At 39.1% G+C, this 20,865-nt stretch overlaps 1 protein-coding gene across 1 annotated transcript; it reads left to right on the top strand.

The window, feature by feature from the left end:
- The first annotated feature begins 17 nt into the window (after positions 1-17).
- Positions 18-20,865, top strand: med6 (mediator complex subunit 6). The gene is made up of 8 exons (XM_059954611.1): positions 18-84; positions 2,673-2,832; positions 11,990-12,081; positions 13,619-13,701; positions 14,276-14,384; positions 16,924-17,039; positions 19,800-19,827; positions 19,920-20,865. The coding sequence occupies exons 1-8, from the start codon at positions 63-65 to the stop codon at positions 20,048-20,050; spliced, it is 741 nt and encodes a 246-aa protein (XP_059810594.1). The 5' UTR covers positions 18-62; the 3' UTR covers positions 20,051-20,865.

A 20,865-nucleotide genomic window follows, 5' to 3' on the forward strand; every position in this document is an offset into this window, starting at 1 on the left:
TCAAAATGATGACATCATTCGGTCTTGTGGTGACGTATTAATTGTGCGCCGAAGTAGGCGTCATGGCGGCAGTGGACAACAGGGGTGAGTAACGGTCGGTGTGGTAGGGGGTATTTTGCAGAGAGAGCGGACAAACTCCGGAGATACCTCCCCAGGTTTGGAGTCGGAAAGCTCCGGAGGTCCTTCTCTGGGGTCTGCGATTCCCGTTTAGCTGTTCTGAAACTCTTTAATCTATTGGCAGCCCATTTTACCATTTACTTACTGAGCGTTTCCTGAACCTCTTTTCTGAGGGCCCGTTTAGTGTGGTCACAGGCGGACCCAGATTCTGTACTTTAAAAGCTCCCTCTCTCTGGTCATATTCACCTGAGGGTGGAGGAGCGATAGGATGGTCGGCGTTTCGGATCGAGACCTTGCATTTTTGCTGCAGGCGCTGGTATCTGCAGTCTGCCAATTTCTGCTCTCTCGTCAACCCCACAACCACTACACTGCTGATTACTACACTCGACAGCTTTATATTTAAAAATAAAAATCTTGAGGTAGTTCCTCAGTCCTGATGCTTGCGATGTATTATTCCACAATGTTCCGTATATTATGAATCTGTTGTCCAGTCATTGTAGACGCACATGGGTTCTTGATGTACCCTCTTCCAGTTGTTTATCCATCTTATTGTCTGTCCTTTGTCATCGTTATGAGGACATTCAGTCTGGAACTTGCCCTGATTTTGTTTTAATCTACCTTGCTGCTTTTGGATCTCTGAAATCTGCCCCCTCTAGTTTTGTTTCGAATTTCCTTGTCTTTCTGTTGTGCGCCTTGGGAATTTTTTTTTAAACTCAGGACATTGTTATTGCTGCTCAGGGTACTGGTGATAAACTAAAGATGGAGGTAAAGCTGTTTTTTGGTAATATGTGTAAGTTGAAATCCACTGCCTTTATTTGTAGAATAGGTGCATCACTGGCAAGGTCGGTGTTTGCTGCCAGTTACTAGTTACACTGGGAGTGTTTTGATGAGCCCTATTGATGACCGCAGTCAGTGTTGAAATTGGCTGTGATACTGTGTCTGGTGAAGGGAGTCAGAACACTAAGGTTTTAGCATTGGGAGCTCTTAAGTGATTGACACCAAACTAAGAATCAGATGTGCATTATGAGGGAATTGATATTATTTCTGCGGTTTTGAATATCGATTTACAACCTCATCCTATTACCGCAATTTTTGGTTTACCAATGTTAGACTCACTGCATTTATCTTCTGCTCGTCGAATGATTGCATTTCTAACTCTGATGGCTAGAAGATCTATATTGTTGAATTGGAAAGAAATTAATCCTCCTACTATATTTAATTGGTTCTCTCAAACTTTGTTATGTTTAAATTTAGAAAAAATTAGAAGTGGTACTTTTGAGACTTCTATTAAATTTGAAAAGTTATGGAGACCATTTATTCAACATTTTCATATGATGTAATATGACCCTGTGCCAAGTTCATTTGATTTCCCAGCTTTTAGCTTATGTATTTTGAGAGGACCGGAAGTGACAGCATTGATAAATACTTATTTTTGTGAGATATTATAAACAGCCCCTTTTTTTCCTCTCTTTTTTTGCTTCTTTTTTCTTCTATATTACTTATTAGTTATAGTTATTAGATTAGATTAGCTAGTTTTGCATTATATAATTTTTTTGTTTTTTTTTCTTTTTTCTGTTCTCTATATCATACATTATGAAATATTTAGATTTACTATGTTCATACATATATTTATGGCTTATGTCTTGGTAAACTCATTTATATTGTAACTATTATGTATGTTTTTTTCATATGTAATGGAATTTGTATGTTGGTAATTTCTTTATCAATATATCATTTGTATTCTGTCCATATTACTAATATTAATAAAAAGATTTAGAAAGAAAGAAAAAGATGCATTTTCCATTGAATGCACTGATTCCTGATATGGTGGATTTACCATTAGTGGAAAGATTGTAAATACTACACCTGTATTTGTTGGAATTTAGAAGAATGAGAAGAAAGCTTCTAGAAACTTGGAAAATTCTTAAAGGGCTTAATAGAGTGGATGTAGGAAGGATGTTCCCCTGGCTGAGGAGTTCAGAACTGGGGTACCATATAAAAATGAGATGTATGCCATTTAGAAAGTTTTCTTTATGCAGAGGGTAGTAAATATTTGTAATTCCCCATATATGAGAGCTTTGGAAGTTCAGTCATTGAATTCATTCAAAACAGATAGATTTTGAATATTAAACCAATCCAGGGATAATGTAATAAAGTGAGGAAAAGAGAACAATTTTAATGAATGGTACAGTGAGCTCAAAGGGTCTACTACTAATTCTTATGTTGGGGATACTTCGAAATTGTATTGACTATTGTAATCCAGGGAAATCCGTGGTATGCACAATGGAGTACCACAAATTCCAGCGACCTAATGTTAGATTATTTGATATCAGCAAAAAAAAAAGAGGTAAATATTAGACTATGCTCTGCATTCTGAGAAGCCACGTAAAATGTAAACCATCAATTGATGATGGTCTGGTTTCAATATCTAGTTACCTGAACAAGTAGATTTTGTTGACATTATGCAACCACTTTTTTATTTTCTCTTTGTAAGAGTTAATCAAATTAATGCCTGTTTAAAATAAAGCCTCTTGTATGTGCTGTGTTTCTTTTAGATAATCTTCTGGGAATCTCATGGGTAGACAGTGCTTGGATTCCAATTCTAAATCCAGGGAATGTGCTTGACTACTTTTCTGAAAGAAGCAACCCATTTTATGATCGAACCTGCAACAATGAAGTGGTCAAAATGCAGCGGCTTAGTCTGGACCATCTGCAGTAGGTTTTGCTCGATCAATGTGCTCTAAAGTCAAGTTTCTTTCAACAGTTTCCTTGGATTACTATAAGTGTTGTTGTTTAAAGTTTTTAACTGGTGGGCTTCAATCATTGCGAGCAGTCACTTGTGGGAGTGCTTGCGCAAGGTTTAAAAAATGTTTGAGCTATTTCGGGACTTTTCAGCAGGTTTCAATTATTGCGAACACACTGGTGGGAGAGGTGATGTGAGGTTTAAAAAGAGCTCGGGGTCTTTCAGGATTTTTCAGCAGAATTCAATCATAACGATCTATTAGGCATTTGGCAAAGGCCAGTGAAAAGAAGTAAGGTGTAGGCGGAAAGGCCATTGTGTGAGTGGGCCAGTGTTAGATAGGTCAGGCTTGGGCGAGAAGGGAGCTTAGGATCTAAGTAAGTTTTTTCTTTCTTTCTCTATTAGTACATAGCTAGTATGGTGAGAATGGGTCTAGGGTCTGCATGAGGTGCATCCATCTGCAGCTCCTTACAAACCGTGTTAGGGAATGGCTGCAGGGACTGTTTTGTTGTGTCTCTGAGATGTGGGAATAACCACGTCTGCACCAGGTACACTGAGCTGCTGCTTCTTAGGGAACGTGTTAAGCAACTGAAGCTATAGCTCAATGACCTTTGGCTCTTATGGGAGAATCAGCTGGTGAGAAATGGGAGCTGTAAGGAGGTAGTCATCCCCACGTTGCTGGATGGCTGTCAAGAAAGCAAAAGGGAAGTGTAGAGTATCCCTGTGGCCATTCCCCTCAATAATAAGTTTATCACTTTGGATACTGTTGGGAAGGACCACCTACCGGGGAAGCCGCCAGCAACCAGATCCCTGGCACTGAATCTGGTTCAGTTTCTCAGAAGTGGGGGGGGGGGGAGGAAAGAGGAGTGCAATAGTGATGGGGGAATTCTGGATTAGAGGAGCAGACGTTAAAGAGCCACCCATATGGTATATTGCCTCCCAGGTACTAGGGTCAGAGATGTCTCAGATCCGGCCCAAAGTATTCTAAAGGGGGAAGGTGAACAGCCTGAAGTTATGGTACGTATCAGTATCATAAATAGGAGAAGGGAGGAGTCCTGACAGGATATAAGGAGTTGGGTAGAAAGCTGAAAAGCAGGATCTCAAGAACAGTAATCTCTAGATTGCTGCCTGTGCCATGCGCCAGTGACGGATGATTAGGAAAGAATAGGATGATTATGCAGATGAATGCATGACTGAAGAATTGGTTCAAGGAGCAGTATTTCAGATTTCAGGGTCATTGGGATCTCCTCTGGGGAAGGTATGATCTGTACAAAAGGGGTGGGTTATACATGAACTCGGGGGATCAATATCCTTGTGGGCAGGTTTACTATAGCAGTTGGGGAGGATTTAAGCAAACTTGGTAGGAGGGTGGAACCTGGAGTGATAGGGCAGTGGGTATACAAGTTGATGCAGTGTGAAGTGATACTGTAAGGAAAGACAGGCAGATGATAGGGCAAAATTGCAGGCAGTGGGATGAGTTAAGTGCAACATTGGGGCAAAATTGAAAAAAGTGAATACACGACTGAATACACAGAATGAAGTAAATTAACTTGTAGCACAGTTAGAGATTGGAAAGTATGACGTGGGCCCTGAGTTGCTGAGTTGTGGCTGAAAGGAGATCATAGTTGGAAGCTTAACATCTAAGGATACACATTGTATAGAAAGGACAGGCAGGGTGGGAGTGGCTCTGTTAGAAGAGATGACATAGGATTGGATGCTGTAGATTCCCTTTTGGTAGAGTTAAGAAAGTGCAAAGGTAGAAAGACCCTGATGGAGGTTATATACAGGCCCCTGAGCAGTAGCCAGGATATGGTGTACAAATTGCAATGAGAGATAGAAAAAAGGGTAGTAGTACAATAGTTGTGGAGGATTTCAATATGTAGTAGATTAGAAAATCAGGATAGTGCTGGGTACCAAGAGTTGGAATTTGTAAAATGCCCATGAGATTGTTTTTTAGAGCAGTTATGGTTGAGCCCACTAGTGAAAGGGCAATTCTGAAATGGTGGTTGTGTAATAAACCAGATTTGTTTCGGAAACAGGGTACAGGAAACCTTAGGAGGTAGTGATCATATTATGATAGAATTCACCCTGCAGTTTGAGAGGGAGAAGATAAAATCAGATGTATCAGTATTATAGTGAAGTAAAGGGAATTACAGAAGCATGGGAGGGGAGCTGGCCGAAGTTGATCGGAAGGAGACACTGGCAGGGACGATGGTAGAACAGCTTTGGCTGATGTTTCTGAGGCAATTCAGAATATTCAAGGTGGATACATCCCAACCAAGAAGTATTCTAAAGGGAGGATGAGGTAACTGTTGCTGACAAGGAAAGTCAAAGGCGGCATAAAAGCACAAGAGAGGGCATACAATACAGCAAAAATTAATAGGAAGTTAGAGGATTGGGATAAAATAGTTAGAAGATAAAAACCAGCAGAAGGTAACTAAAAAATGCAGTAAGGAGCAAAAAGATAAAATATGTAGGTAAGCTAGCCAATAATATGAGAAGATACCAGAAGTTTTTTCAGATATGTAAGAGTAAAAGAGAGGCAAGAGTGGATATCAGCCCACTGGAAACTGATGCTGGAGAGGTAGTAATGGGAGACAAAGAAATAGATGAACGTAATTATTTTGCAGTATTCTAGAGATTCAAGAGTGTCAGGGCAGAAGTGAGTATAGTTGCTGTTATTAAGGAGAAGATGCTTGGGAGAAGCTGAAGTGTCTGAAGGTAGACAAGTCACCTGGATCGGATGGATTACATTCCAGGGTTCTAAAGGAGGTAGCTGAAAAGATTGTGGAGGCTTTAGAAGTAATCTTTGTAGAATCACCAGATTCAGGTATGGTTCTGGAGAGCTGGAAAAATGGAGCTGTCATTCCACTCTTCAAGAAGGGGAGGAGGCAAATGAAAACATTATAAGCCATTTAGCTTGATTTCAGTGGTTGGGACAATATCGGAGTCTATTATGAAGAATGAATTTGTGAAATTCATTGCCACAGATGGCTGTGGAGACGAAGTCATTGGATGTATTTAAAGCAGAGGTTAATAGGTTCTTCATTCATAAGGGTGCCAGAGGTTATTGGGAGAAGGCAGGAGAATGTAGTTGAGAGGGGTAATAAATCAGCCATGACTCGATGGGCTGAATAACCTAATTCTGTTCTTATGTCTTATGGTGTTAATAATGTATACCTACCTGGTGTTGTAGGTACATAATCATCTTATCGTTCAACAGCAAGAAGGCTGAAGAAAAGATGACTAGGCAATGGAACAAAAATTGTTCCTTAAATAAAACTTAAGTATTTTTCATTTTTTACTCAAGATAAAAGAAGAAATTACCATTTCAAAAGATAACTTAAATGTGGTATATTACTGTGACGTGTAATTTGTTGGTTTGAACTGAAAGCACTTGCATTCGGTTTTTCTGTTTTCATTGCTTTTGTTTTGCTTATTTATTTTTTTCCTGCTGTTAAGTTTTGGCTCTCGTGTTGTTTTTCTTGGTGTATGTTACATAAGAACATAAGAAATAGAAGCAGGAGTAGGGCATCTGGCCTGTCGAGCCTACTCCTCCTTTTAATAAGAACATGGCTGATCTGACCATGGACTCATCTCCACCTACCATCTGCCTTTTCCCAATAACCCTTAATTCCTCTACAATGAAAAAAATCCATCAAATCTTGTTTTAAATATATTTTCTGAGGTAGCCTCCACTGCTTCATTGGGCAGAGAATTCCACAGATTTGGGAAAAGCAGTTCCTCCTCATCTCTGTCCTAAATTTACTTCCACCGAATGTTGAGGCTATGATGCCTAGATCTAGTTTTACCTACTAGTGGAAACAACTTTCCTGCCTCTATCTTATCTATCCCTTTCATAATTTTGTATGTTTCTATCTCATCCTTCTGAATTCCAGCGTGTACGGTCCCAGGTGACTCAATCTCTCCTCATAGTCTAACCCCCTCATCTATGAAATCAACCTGGTGAACCTCCTCTGTACCATCTCCAATGCCAGTATATCCTTCCTCAAGTAAGGAGACCAGAACTGCACGTAGTAATTCAGATGCGGCCTCACCAGTACCCTATACGGTTGCAGCATAACCTCCCTGCTCTTAAATGCAATTCCACTAACAATAAAGCCAACATTCCATTTGCCGCCTTGATAGCTTGCTGCACTTGCAAACCAACCTTTTGCAATTCATGCACAAGCTCTCCTGAGTCTGTCTGCACCGCAGCATGCTGCAATTTTTTACCATTTAAATAATCTGATCTTCCATTTTCCTTCCAAAGTGGATGATAGTGTGTTTACCAACATTGTGCTCCATCTGCCAGACCCTTGCCCACTCACTTAACCTACAAATATCTCTCCGTAGACTCTCCGTATCCTCTGCACAGTTTGCTTTTTCACTCAATTTGGTGTTATCAGCAAACTTGGCTACACTACACTCAGTCCCCTCTTCCAGATCGCTAATGTATATTGTGAACATTTGCGGGCCCGACACCAACCCCTGTGGCACACCGCACACCACTGATTGCTGACCAGAGGAACACCCATGTATCCCAACTCTCTGATTTCTATCGGTTAACCAATCCTCTAACCATCCAATACATCGGTTAACCAATCCTCTAACCATCCAATACATCACCCCAAACTTTATCCATCGTTATCTTATGGATAAGTCTTTTATGTGGCACCTTATCGAATGCCTTCTGGAAATCCAAGTAAGTAACATCCATCTTTTCTCTATCCACTACATTTGTTATATCCTCAAAGAACTCCAGTAGGTTTGTCAAACAGGACCTGCTTTTGCTGAATCCATGCTGTGTCTGTGTGACGGATCCATTTCTTTCCAGATGCTGTGCTGTTTCTTCTTTAACGGTAATTCAAGGCATGCATACAATGGTCCAGTGGATTTGCATGGGATGCTTTTGCTGGCTTAAGTTATGCCTTAGATCTGAGAACATAGCAACAACATTAGTTATCAAAAATAATTTATTATTTCATTTAAACATTAAACTAATTCAATTCAAAGACAGGCCAAGGAGTATGGATACATTGTTCTAAAACCTTAACCATAGTGATTGATTGCAGTATTTGCCAATATTGTTAGGAGATGAGAGTGCATTTTTTAATGAGTTAAGTGGAGTCTGAAGTATCTTACTTTTTACAGGAACATGTCTTACGGCCCACTGTGCTGTGCTGAACTAATTAAATGTCAGACTGATGTAATCCCTCTTCCTTTGTCATGTCCATATATTTCCATTTCCAGCACATTCATGTATGTATCTAAGAGTCTTTTGAATGCCTCTATTGTATTTGGCAGCACTTCCAGGCCACCACTTTCTATGTATTGATTAACCTTTTCCCATACTTCTTTGAACATATCCACTCCTCTCATCTTGAATGCATGCTCTGGACTGGACATTTCAACCTGGGGAAAGAGATAACGGCTGTCCACTCTATCTCTGCCTCGAATAATATTATGCATTTCTATATATGTACACACTTTATTACAGATAAGCACAGAATTCCAGTTAATTAGGACACAATTAAGCAGTTGCCCCAGTTAGTCAAATTTTCATGGAAATAGTTAAAAGACAAACTACCGTTTAACTGAGTTACTATTTATGTATTTAAATGAAATACAGAACAACTTAGAACATTACCAATACCTTTAGAGTACCATTAAACTATAAGTTTTTTTAATGGGTATCGATGGAGGAATTCCATCTGCTGAGTTCTTTTGATTAATTGCAATTAAACAAAGTCAGCGCAGACACCTAGTGAAGATAATGGACTGCCTTCATACAACGCTTTAGATGATTGCATCCTCTAAGTAGTCATTTTCATTGTAACATTAAAGTTGATTTTCGATACCTTCAAATTTGTCATGATTCTTAACTTGAAATAGTGAAATTGTTTCATTTTCACACTGGGATGTTTCTGGCAATTCCAAACCTGAAACCTTGGTGAACAAAACAGTTTTGAATTGTCTTACTGTTTATTTCTTGCCAGCTATCAGTGACAAAGTTCACTGCTTTTTGAACACAAACACACACAACAGACGCTATTTTAAAAACTGATCACTCTCAGCACGGTGTAGTGTGACAGCCATGCAATTGTGCACAACTGACACTAGTTAGAAACTGTTTGGCAACGGTATCCTTCCCTGATTAAGCAGCATAGTGTCCCAAATAAACGAAGAGAATCCGGCTATTTTGTCTGTTTAGTTTTTGTTCCAAATAAACAGCTGCTCCGATTAACCAGTAGCCCAATTAACATTTTTCCTATCCGTGCCTTGTGGCTCATCAGGTGGAAAACTTGCTGTAGTATTTCTCTCTTTTTTTTTAAATGAGACCAAGTTGCTAGCTTGGTGTTCAACCCAGCACGGATGGAAAGTTTGCAAGGAGCCTCCCAGATGCAAACCTGGAACCACTTGATTTGAAGTCTGGTGCAAATGCCACTACACCCATATATACACATACTATCACAGACCTCCAGCCAGAATCAGACCCATCAACCATTACCTCTGCCTTCTATGAGCAAGCCAATTTTTAATCCAAGTGACCAATTTAAAATGGACCCCATGCAGCTTAATCATCGGGGATGAGCCTTCCTTGTGGGCCTTGTCAAATGCCTTACTATAATCTATGTAAAAGACAACATCCACTGCTCTACCTTCACCTCCTTTGTAAAACAACTATCAAGTGAATAAAACACAATTTGAACTGCATATAGCCTTGCTAAGTGCCCTAATAAGGCCATGGTTTTCCAGATGTTTTTAAACCCATTTCCTAAGAATCCTCTCTACCACTGAAATAAGACCTCACTGATCTAGATTTTCAAGATTATACCCATTTCCATTCTTGAATAATGGAACAACGTTAACTACTTGCCAGTCTTCCCTAACCTCACCTGTAGCTAGAGAGGGCACAAAGATTTTGTTCAAGGTCTTATCGATCTCTCTTACCTCTCTCAATAATCGGTATATCCCGTAAGGCCCTGGGACTGATCCACTTTGAATTTCATTAATAGACCCTCTGTCTTTATCTTGAAATGCCTTAGCAAATTATCTTTTGATCTCCACATCCTTGTTCCCTCCTTTTTCATTGAGTGGTCCTACCCTCTCTATAGTTATCCTTTTGTTCTTGATGCATGTGTAGAATGTCTTGGGATTCTATTTAATCCTACTAGCCAAGGACTTTTCATGGCCGCTGTGTTTTTCCTGATTCCTTTCTTGAGCTCTGTTTTTTGTCTTTATAATAAGGGCTCTGTTTGATTTAGCTTTCTACTCCTTGGATGTGATTCCATGTTTGTTTTGACTGAATTCATCATTCTCGCAACATCCAAAGTTCCCATACCTGACACCTATTTTTGTCCTCAAGAAAGCAGCAACCATCATCAAAGACTGCAATCATCCGGTCTGTGTTCTCTTACTACTACCATTGGGCAGGAGGTACAAAAGCCTTGCGCCCTGCACCACCAGGTTCAAGAATAGTTTCTCGTAAAATTCTGTCACATTTCTTTTTTCTTGCGAGTGTCTGCAAGGAAATGAATTTCAGGGTAGCATACGGTAACACGTATTTACTTTGGTAATCAATTTGCTTTGAACTTTGTACTCTGTGCAGATGGTCTTTAAACACTCTCCACGTGTCAGATGTGGACTTCCCTGAAAGCAGTTGTTCCTAATTAATTCTAACTAGTTCCTGTCCAAATATGTTAATATTCCCTGTGTTGATGTTTTTTCCTTTATACATAAGCCTTAAAATATATGTAAATATGCAAGGAATGACATAAAGTATATGCCCTTCATGCCAGATTAGTGTAGATAAGCAAAATGGTCAGTGTGGACATGATGGGCCAAAGAGCCCATTCTGTGTTGGATAACTTGACACTATGACCTGTTATTGGTTCAAAGATTCTTCCATTCTCCAAGATACTAACATTTCATTGTGGGGCCTTTTTATTTTCTTTTGCCAAATATTTCATTTGGGATCAGTGTCATTAACCTCTTCTAAAATGATTCACTATGATTTGGAATGTACCTTTATTCATATGTAATTAGGTGAGCAATACCATGGCCGTGATTCAAACAAAATGCTTATCCCTGTTTTCAGCCTTGCTCCAATTAACCATATTGTCATTTTAACCCCTTCGTATTTGGTAGAAGAACCTACATTAGATTGAAGGGTCTCAGCCCGAAACGTCAACTGCATTCTTTTCCATAGATGCTGTCTGGTCTGCTGAGTTCCTCCAGCATCTTGTGTGTGTTGCTTGGATTTCCAGAATCTGCATATTTTCTCTTGTTTTAGATGGAAGTTTAGTTATAAAGTAACAAATTTAAGCAATAAAGGTAGATAAATGATGTTCTGTGCCATACTTAATATGTTGCAATAATAATTCTGTTGAGGGTCATTTTTTAAATGAAGCTTAAAATCTGCTGGGTAAGATGTTTATAATTGAATGCAATATTTGATTTTTGCTTTATATTTTGACTTATTAAATAATTTTTCATCCATATGCAATAATAGGGATATGTCCCTGCAGATAGTTCAATTTAGATTTTTTTAAATTGAAGAAATTTAAAATTTTGCAGTTCACTCCTATAGAGCAGACTTTCAAAACCACAAATGTGGCTTCTTTGCCCAGAGCTAAAAATGTTAGCTAAATTGTGATCTAAATTGCCTCTGGTTTTCAGGAAGCAGCTGGTAATGATTGATTTCATCCCATCGTTTCACTGTGGCTCCTGTTAATGGACCCATTAGATAAACTTAATGAGAAAATTGCTTCATTTTTTAACACTATAACAGCATTGTTAGTGTTTGTATCGTCGAAAAGTAGGAGCTAATCCAGTTATCTGTGGTGTATGTGATTACAGGTAAAAGTTGTGTAATTCTGTTATTTATCCTCTATCTTTGACCCTTGTGTGAATTTGATGGTCACTAGAGTACATGGATTACATTATGGTTAAGTGTCAAATTCTGGAGAATGGAGGGTGGTGCAGAAATTATTTAATGGCTTAAAATTAGTTTAACCTACCCAAGGAGCTCGCATTCCCTTCAGTTAGAACTTTTGTGTAAAACAGTTTGCTGGTAGTGTAGTAACCTGGTGAAATAATAATTTGAGTCTTGTTTTTGTTGTGTTACAGTAACATGACCGGTCTGGAATACATTCTGCTTCATGCTCAGGAACCTATATTGTATATTATTCGAAAGCAACATAGACATTCTCCAACACAAGGTAAGAAATTTCAATATCATTAAGGCAGTCATAACAAAATAGCTTTGCAATGTTTCTGTGGTCTTCTTCCCAGCAGCTTGGGGAATTTTCCATTTGTGACATGATGTCAGTACTCAAAAAAATTTTGGATTTCAGATTTTTTCAACTTTTGGAATTTCGGCTAAGGGATACTCAACCTGTAATTCTAAACAAAGTGTAGGTCTAAGATAAACGTACAGTAGTAAAAATAAGACATCAAAACGTACAGTGAAATGTGTCAACAACAAACAGTCCAGGATGTGCTGAGGGCAGCCTGCAAGTATCGCCATGCTTCCAGCACCAACACAGCATGCCCACAAGTTACTCACCCTAACTCGTACATCTTTAGAATATGGGAAGAAACCCACGCAGTCACAGGGAAACCATATGAACTTCTTATGGACAGCAATGGGGATTGAGCCCTAACTGCTGGTGCTGTAAAGCTTTATGCTAACCACTATGCTACCATGCCAGAAGTGCTGATGTGCTGAGTGACAGATGGCACTGCATGTAAATAGTCATTAGAAGATGGTGGTGTTGTTCCCCCCATCCATTTGCTCTTCTATCACCCCTCTGTTTCTCGCTCTCAAACTCAGTCTTCATTTTTTTCATTGTTCTTGTGCAGATGGCATTCTTGCTCTGCAATGAAAGAATATTTTAAAAGTTCTGTTCACTTTGGATAAGCAAATCCTATTTGTTTTCCTTCTATTAATGGGTATATTGGAATGAGTATGGTGCATTAATATGCAGCAAAGATTGCTGTTTGTAGACCAAGAGGAATCTGAGCCTCTTCAGCAACAAGTACTGGCATTCAAAATATCATAGAAAGTTGAATTATATAAAATAACCATCTTGTGTGCCTCTTTAGTATTCTTGCTTTGAGTCATTATGAATATGATCCTCGGATAGAGTTTGAGCCTTTATTGAAGATTGATTTTCAAACTTAATATATCGTGAGAGCTGCATATTGGCAGAAACTATTCAGAAGCTTTGGATTTAAACAGAAGCCTTGCTTCTAGTTTGGATAGTGTTTAGATGGATGGTAAAGATGACACAATGTTAATAGTGGAACTCTGTTTCCCTATAGAACTAACAAAAGTGCGCACACACCTTGTTGTTGCTGGGATTTGTTTTGTTGAAGAAAGCTCACATTTCTTAGTGTAAGTAGTTACGGCACTTCAATTCATTGTGAGCTTTGTGTTGTTGTACTATATAAAGCCAAATAAACCTGTCTATTTTTATTCTGGTAGTGAATAGCCTGGGAAGAAAATAGACTACAAATAACTTGGGTCCTGCGCATGAATCTGTTTTTCTTCTGTAATTCCCTAATAAACCAGTACATGAAATCATACCTGTGACTTATATTATGTCAGGCTGCTTATGCTGAAAAGCTAGGATTTTACGCAGCAGTATTTCATGACAGAAATTGCTGTAAGGTTATTTATATTTGTACCAATTCTAAAATTTACTGTAGCATAAGAAATTAACTTCGGATTATCTTTATTTTTATCATTTCTAGCTACTCCTTTAGCTGACTATTATATAATTGCTGGAGTGGTGTATCAAGCTCCTGATTTGGGATCTGTAATAAACTCCAGAATGGTAGGTTATTTTTCTTTGTGTTTGGTATTCCAATTCAATATTCAGTGGCCATGATCCATCTAGGGTAATTTGCCATTTATTTTTCAGAGAAGAAAACCAAAATGCTGCTTTTTCTCTTGCATTTCCTCCTTTTGTGTCTCATAACAGCAACAGTTGTGAAGTGGTCTGTTTGGCTGGATATCACAGTTCTTGTCCTCCCCTTTATATTTCAGAAAAGAGAAAGAACTTATTTAACTCTGTAATAGGAGAAGCAACGATTTTGCTGAAAGCAGTCATAAGTTTAAACTTCAAAAACAAGCCAAGCCTGCTTTTATGAATCATACCAACCCACTAATGATAGTATTGAGATCTACACAGCCTGTGTGTAACTTATAAATTATATCCATTTTTTAAAAATACAAACTACTGTAATATAATTTAAACATTCTCCATTATAGATCTAGTACAGTAATTTCAGTGTAGTGTCCTGTGTATCCCCTTTCAAGTCAGCAGTATTTTTATATCAAGGAAAGATCATAACTGAAGGCATAACAACTATCATTATTTTCTGTTTTATATTCTTCCAAAAAAAAAGCTGACAGCAGTGCATGCTGTGCAGTCTGCATTTGATGAAGCAATGTCTTACTGTCGATACCATCCCTCTAAAGGATACTGGTGGCATTTCAAGGATCAAGAAGAGAGGGGTAAGTTTTTATGTACACTACTAACATTGACCATTTTTTTGAAGTTTAGTAGCATGCCACCTACTGGTGTAAAAGCAAAGAGGTATTTAAAATCTTGAATGTTACAGGCAGTGTTTTTGGGAGAAATTGTTCCCATTGACAGAAGAATCAAAGATCGGGAAACATGAAATATTGATAATTGGCAAATAAATCTAAAATGGCATCAAGGAAAATTCTTTTATGCTGAAGAGGATTGGAATTCACGACAGGGATAATAGAGAAAGGTGATTCAATTGCCATTCAAAAAAGGAGCTGAAAGGGAAACCCAAAATCAGAAGTGCTTGAGAAGAGTGCAGTGGAATGAGATTAACTGGACTGTTCTTACTTGGAATCAATATGGACTTAATGAGTTGCACTGCCTTCTTCCATGCAATGAACATTGAGTGTACTCCCCACCCTTCTTGGCAAACTATGTTCCGGAAATCATTAATTCCTCCTTCCAGGCCTGCGAGGTGTTTCTGGTATTTTCTGTTTGCATTCCTTTGCCTTTGTGGCTAGATGGGAAACTCTGGATTCAGATTAAACCACCTTTTTGATCTTGTAAAATTCTTTTATTTTTCCCAAGGGCCTCTTTACAGCAAGCTTATTGTTTAACTCTCTTGTTGCACAGAAATGAATCTAAATAATGTTTCCTTGTTTATTTCTAAACATATTTGAAATTCATCTTGTATACATTTGCAGTGCTTAATCCCCTGTGTTGTTACAGATTTGATTTGCCTCATCTGCATGTATATTAAAGTCCCCCACAGTTACATTATTACCCATTATACTGCCAATTTTCCCATTTATGCTATGCCCTGAATTATAATTCCTTCTCAGGAGGGGTTTGGGTTGTGGGTGATGATGGTAGGGTAACTGCCAGTAATATATTTGATAGCCTGTTATTGCATAACTCCACCTAGACTGTTCTGTACCGTTTTCCTGCAACACAAACAGCTGAGCCACAATTCTTTCTAACTACTGAACTGATGTCACCCTTATTAACATTGCTATTGTGCTTCCTCGTTCTTTTTGTCTGTTTTTCCTAAGCTTTGAGTACTCTGGAATATTTACTTTTCTAGTTCTGCTCAGCATGCAGCCACATTTCTGTGATGGCACTGAGATCATATCCATTTACAGTTACTGATGTCATTCATTCATCTTGCTGTGGATGTGACACACATTAAGCTGTAGAGTTTTTAAATTTGCTTTTTTAATATTTTTCCCGCACTCTGGCCCTGTTTATGGTTGCTTCTTCTGTTTACATGCTCTCAGTGTTTCTAACTTTAGCACTACTGCTCTCCTTCCTGACTCTTGTTACTATTCCAGTCCAGGTGAAGGGTCTTAACCCAAAATGTTAACCCATCATTTCCTTTTACTGTCACTGCCTGACCTGTTGAGTTTCTCCAGCATCTTGTTCCCCTGCCAAGCTAATTTAGATCCTCCATGAAAACACCAGCAAACCCTCTTTTGAGCATATTGGTGTTTGTTCTGCTGAGATGTAACCCACCTAACTGTTACTCCACCTGCTCCAGAAATGGAGATAAAGTCTGAGAAATCTAAATCCCTCCCTCTTGTGCAACTCGGTAGCCACCTTTGTTGTTCTCCTCTTTCTGTAGGTGGCACTGAGAATGATCCTGAGATTGCTACCCGTGTGGTTCTGCTTTTTAACTTATTTCCAAGATCCTTTAAGATTTGCTTACAGGACCCTTGTATCTATAGTTTTGTTACCAGCTTCTGATTCTCCACTCATCCCACCTCAGGATGTTCTGGAGATATCCATAACCCAGGAGACAATCTGAAAACCAAGCTGGAATTACGTCTGCAGACCAGAAACACCCAAGTTCTCATCAAACTTATGAATCCACTACCACCATTGTTCTGTCACATTTCTTCCTCCCTTTCATGCTCCTGGGTGCCACTGCACTCCCTTGAGAAACCATTATCCTCTTCAGTATTCAAAACCAAATTGGACTTGCTGCTCTTCCTAGTTTTCCTTGCCGTCATTCATTCCTTCTGCTCACACACTGATTAGCTGCAGAGTGACTCTTCTGAATGTGCTTTCCACAGTCCTCAGCCTTGTGGATGTACCGCAGTGACTCTAGCCATGCTGCAACACCAAAACTGCAGCGGGAAGTACTTCCCGTATAGGTCACTGTGCAATTGTAGCTACCTTCCTAGCATGGGATGTGCAGTCTACTTGGCTGTTGCCCTTTCATGCCTCACCTTCACCAATAAGCTTTCAAATTAGAAACTTGTCAAAAAGTACTGAATAATGCTTGGGGGTGGGGGGCCTGGCTGCCCGCCCCCCCCCCCCCCCCCCCCAGCATTACTTTTGAAATGTAGTGCCATACTTTGCCAGAAGTCTTTAGAAAGCTGGGCCTCTGAAATGTACTGGTGTGGTTGGCCAAACAATAGTTTAGGTGAGGTTAAATACATTGATTAACAAACCTATTTAAAATGATGATTGTCTTCAGGGTAACTGAGATTTTTTTTGTCTGTTTCTTCTTCTCACATCCAGATAAAGTAAAACCAAAATCAAAGAAGAAAGAAGAGCCTAGTTCAATATTTCAGCGTCAGAGAGTAGACATGTTACTTCTGGATATCCGACAGAAATTCCAGCCCAAGTATATTCAGGTCTGCCTGCAACATTCAGGTTCACGCTTTTGTTAGTAAATGAATAAATATAGAAGAGCATTGTGACCAACCATGCAAAGTTCCCTTAATTTTACAATATCTAGGGAGACCAGATGGCTTTTAATGTTGTTTGAGGAGCCCAGGGTTTGCACCATTTTCTGAGGCTCCTTTTAATATTAAAACCATCTGGCTGTACCTAGTGGCATGAGGAGGCTATGGCAAATTCAGGTAATGGGAACTGAATTCAAAGGGACTTGTTCAGAGAAAGGGTTGAATATTAAAGGAAAATGGTTGAATGTGGCCCACCCAAAGAGTAGAATTAAATAGTTTTGTTTATGCAATGTATTAGTCTTTGAATCCATCTTTAAAGGTAAAATTGCTAATGTTTGCTACAAACATGAAATAAGTTTGTCCATTCTTGTCGCCTTATCCACAAAATCTTACTTCAGTGGAAAAGATAATATAGACCAACTATTGGTTACCTTGAAAGCATTAGGTTCAACGGTTCATTTATTATCAAACTCTGAAATTCTTCTTCTCCCGATAGCCATGAAACCAAGAAAGAAAAGAAAGGTAGCACGATCATCAACTCCCAAATCCCCCCTCCCCACACAGGCACATCAATCCACAAATCCCCCTCCTCGCAAAAAACACAATATAAAAAAACTATAAGACTGGAGAAAAAAAGTCCATTGTCCAAATCCATATCCTAAAAGCAGAAAACTTGGATAACATTCTCCGGCAGCGCAGCGATCAAATGGCAGTCTCCCTCTCTGGTTGTCTAAAGACAGTTTCCCCTCTCCAGCAGTAGAGCAATCTCACCAGCAATCAAAAGGCAGGCAGCTGGTGTTCACCTTCCGTATTGCAATGACCAATTAATCTATTAATTGGCCCGTCTTCAGAATGTGGGAGGAAACAGGAGCACCCAGTTTCCCACGCATTCATGGGGAGGATGTACAAACTCCATACAGGCACTGCCAGATTTGAACTCTGAGCTGTAATAGTGTCAAGCTAACCCCTAGACTACCATGGTGCCCTTTTGTACCAATGCATGCTGAGCTCTAGGTCATTGTTAACTTGCTCACTGAAGAATGCAAGAGAATTTGACCTCTTATTGCCTTGTAGCTATTGCTATCTGACCATAAGGGTGTATAATGAAAACTTGGAAAATATAAATCACTTTTCATAACTCCAGTGATACTTCTCAGAGCAGATATATTGATGATCAAATTCGCCATCACCTTTACTTCAGTACAACCCTATGATACCTGAAGTAGTGTTTGAAGATTAAGACAGATGATCTTTGCCGTCCTATATGCAAACTTGTAGCAGATATTGCAAAGAACTGTAAAGCACCAATGCTTTCTGCAGCCCGTCCCATCCACTGATGAGATCAGTGATCAACTTTTTCTCTACCAGACTAACATTCCTGGCACTGAGACTCTAGTTATACTAAGTCAGTGCTGATGGGTAGGCTATGTCATTCACTCGCTCAGCACATCACCCATGAAACAGACACTGCTCTGAGCTCTGGGAGTCCCGCAATAGCCCAGTCAATCCCCTGAGAACCCACAAAACAAGAACCATAGGACATTACAGAACCGTTTTTCTGCCTAGTCCCACTGACCTGCACCTGGCCCATATCCCTCCATACACCTCTCATCCATGTACTTGTCCAAGTTTTTTTTAAATGGTAAAGGTGAGCCTGCATTTGCAACTTCAGCTGGCAGCTCATTCCACACTCCCACCACTCTCTGTGTGAAGAAACACCCCCCCCCCCAATATTCCCTTTAAACTTTTCCCCCGTCACCCTTAACCCATGTCCTCTGTTTTTTCTCCCCTAGCGTCAGTGGAAAAAGCCTACTTGCCTTCAATCTATCTATACCCGTCATAATTTTATATACCTCTATCAAGTCTCCCCTCATTCTTCTATGCTTCAGGGAATAAAGTCCTAACCTATTCAATCTTTCTCTGTAACTCAGTTTCTTAAGTCCCAGCAACATCCTTGTAAACCTTCTCTGCACTCTTTCAACCTTATTAATATCCTTCCTGTAGGTCAGTGACCAAAGCTGTACACAATACTCCAAATTTGGCCTCACCATAACATTCCAACTCTTATACTCAATACTTTGATTTATAAAGACCAATATACCAAAAGCTCTCTTTACTACCCTATCTACCTGTGATGCCACTTTTATGGAATTTTGTATCTGTATTCCTAGATCCCTCTGTTCTACTGCACTCCTCAATGCCCTACCATTTACCTTATATGTTCTACCTTAGTTGGTCCTTCCAAAGTGCAATACCGCACACTTGTCTGTATTAAACTCCATCTGCCATTTTTCCAGCTGGTCCAGATCCCTCTGCAAGCTTTGAAAACCTTCCTCACTGTCAACTATACCTCCAATCTTTGTATCATCAGTAAATTTGCTGATCCAATTTTGGAAGAGTGGAAGAAAGTCATCTGCAGATCCAAGGGAGTACCAACAGGAAGTAATATTTCCCAGCCTGTTCAGAAAATAACAACTTCTTCCTTCGTTAGCTCATTCTCTCCTTTTCACTTATTACTCCGCTTCCAGATTCAATCTCATCCTGTTAAAAACTGAGCACAATAAAGTGTTCCCCTCTCATTTAAGTGCTGATCTCATTACAGTGAACAGGATGCTGCTATTAAATAATGTGAGAATTTCCATGATCTTGTATTATAATCCAAATGCTATTTTTTTTTTAATTATTGATTATTATTGTTTTCATTTTCAGCCAAAATCTGGAGACAAGCCTGTACCAGGTGAGTTGTTTTTTGGTAAGTCAAGTTAGTAGTTTGGGCTTTTAGATGACTCTTTTGATTGACTTTTTAATATTTATGTTTTTGCCTTTCAGTGGAGCATGTGAAAAAGGAATCGGAGCCAACAACTGAAACAGTCAAACAGGAGGAAAAAGACTCTACAAAGAACTCTCAGCAGAGTTCATCAGCCAAAGCTCCTCCTGAGAAAAGGATGAGGCTGCAGTGAAGAGATGGTTGAATTCCTCACTGAGTCAACAACTCCTGGGCTCTATGACTGAACTCTTGTGTATTCATTTCACACAGAGCAATTATTTCTTGTTTGTTTCAATACTGCAAACACAAAGTATGTTCTCTGAGAGAATATTAATCCTTTCAATTCTTAAGTTCTCTTCTACTTCCAAATTAACACTCCTGCTTGTTGCTTTGTACATTACTTTTTGTTAAGGTTGAAATAAAACTGGATCATTGAAAGATGTACAAAATAAAGCTAATATTTTTAAGAGTTGTGGGATAAGAGGATTAAAGTTGAGAGCAACTAATACCATTGGAACTTGGAATGGTACCTGCCCATTTAGTATTCATTTAAAAAGGGTGCTTTATACAAGATCAAAGAATTATTTAAGTCAAAAAACTGTAAGTGCTGGAAATCTGAATTGAAAATAGGAAATGCTGGTTGGGCACTACCTGTGGCGGGGTGGGGGGGGGGGGAAATAATGCAAGTGTCAAGTTACAGAAGCATTCTGATAAAAGTCCAGTGACCTAAGTTTCTCTTTCCACTGATGCTACCTGACTGCTAAGTATTTGTAGCAGTTTCTGTTTTTATCTCCCTTCAACTTTAAGCAACCATCTGTGGCTTAAAGTTTCTTCTGTATGTTCTACAATACCCTGCAGTTTGAGATGCTGCCATACATCATTTCACAGCTAATTAATGAATGTTTCTGAAAAGGAAATTGTGTGAATAATTTGACTTTTAAAGTGTTTATTTAATGGTGTGATTAATGATGTAATTTTATGTTTCTCAATAAAGAACTCTGAAACTGT

Source organism: Hypanus sabinus, chromosome 2 (genome assembly GCF_030144855.1).
Source record: "Hypanus sabinus isolate sHypSab1 chromosome 2, sHypSab1.hap1, whole genome shotgun sequence".
Lineage (NCBI taxonomy): Eukaryota > Metazoa > Chordata > Chondrichthyes > Myliobatiformes > Dasyatidae > Hypanus > Hypanus sabinus.

Coding starts and splice junctions, on each gene's coding strand:
- med6 (XM_059954611.1), top strand. CDS start 63: ATGGCGGCAGTGGACAACAGGG. Junction 14,385..16,923: donor CAAGGATCAAGAAGAGAGGG/GTAAGTTTTTAT, acceptor TCTCACATCCAG/ATAAAGTAAAACCAAAATCA. Junction 17,040..19,799: donor TCCAGCCCAAGTATATTCAG/GTCTGCCTGCAA, acceptor TTTCATTTTCAG/CCAAAATCTGGAGACAAGCC.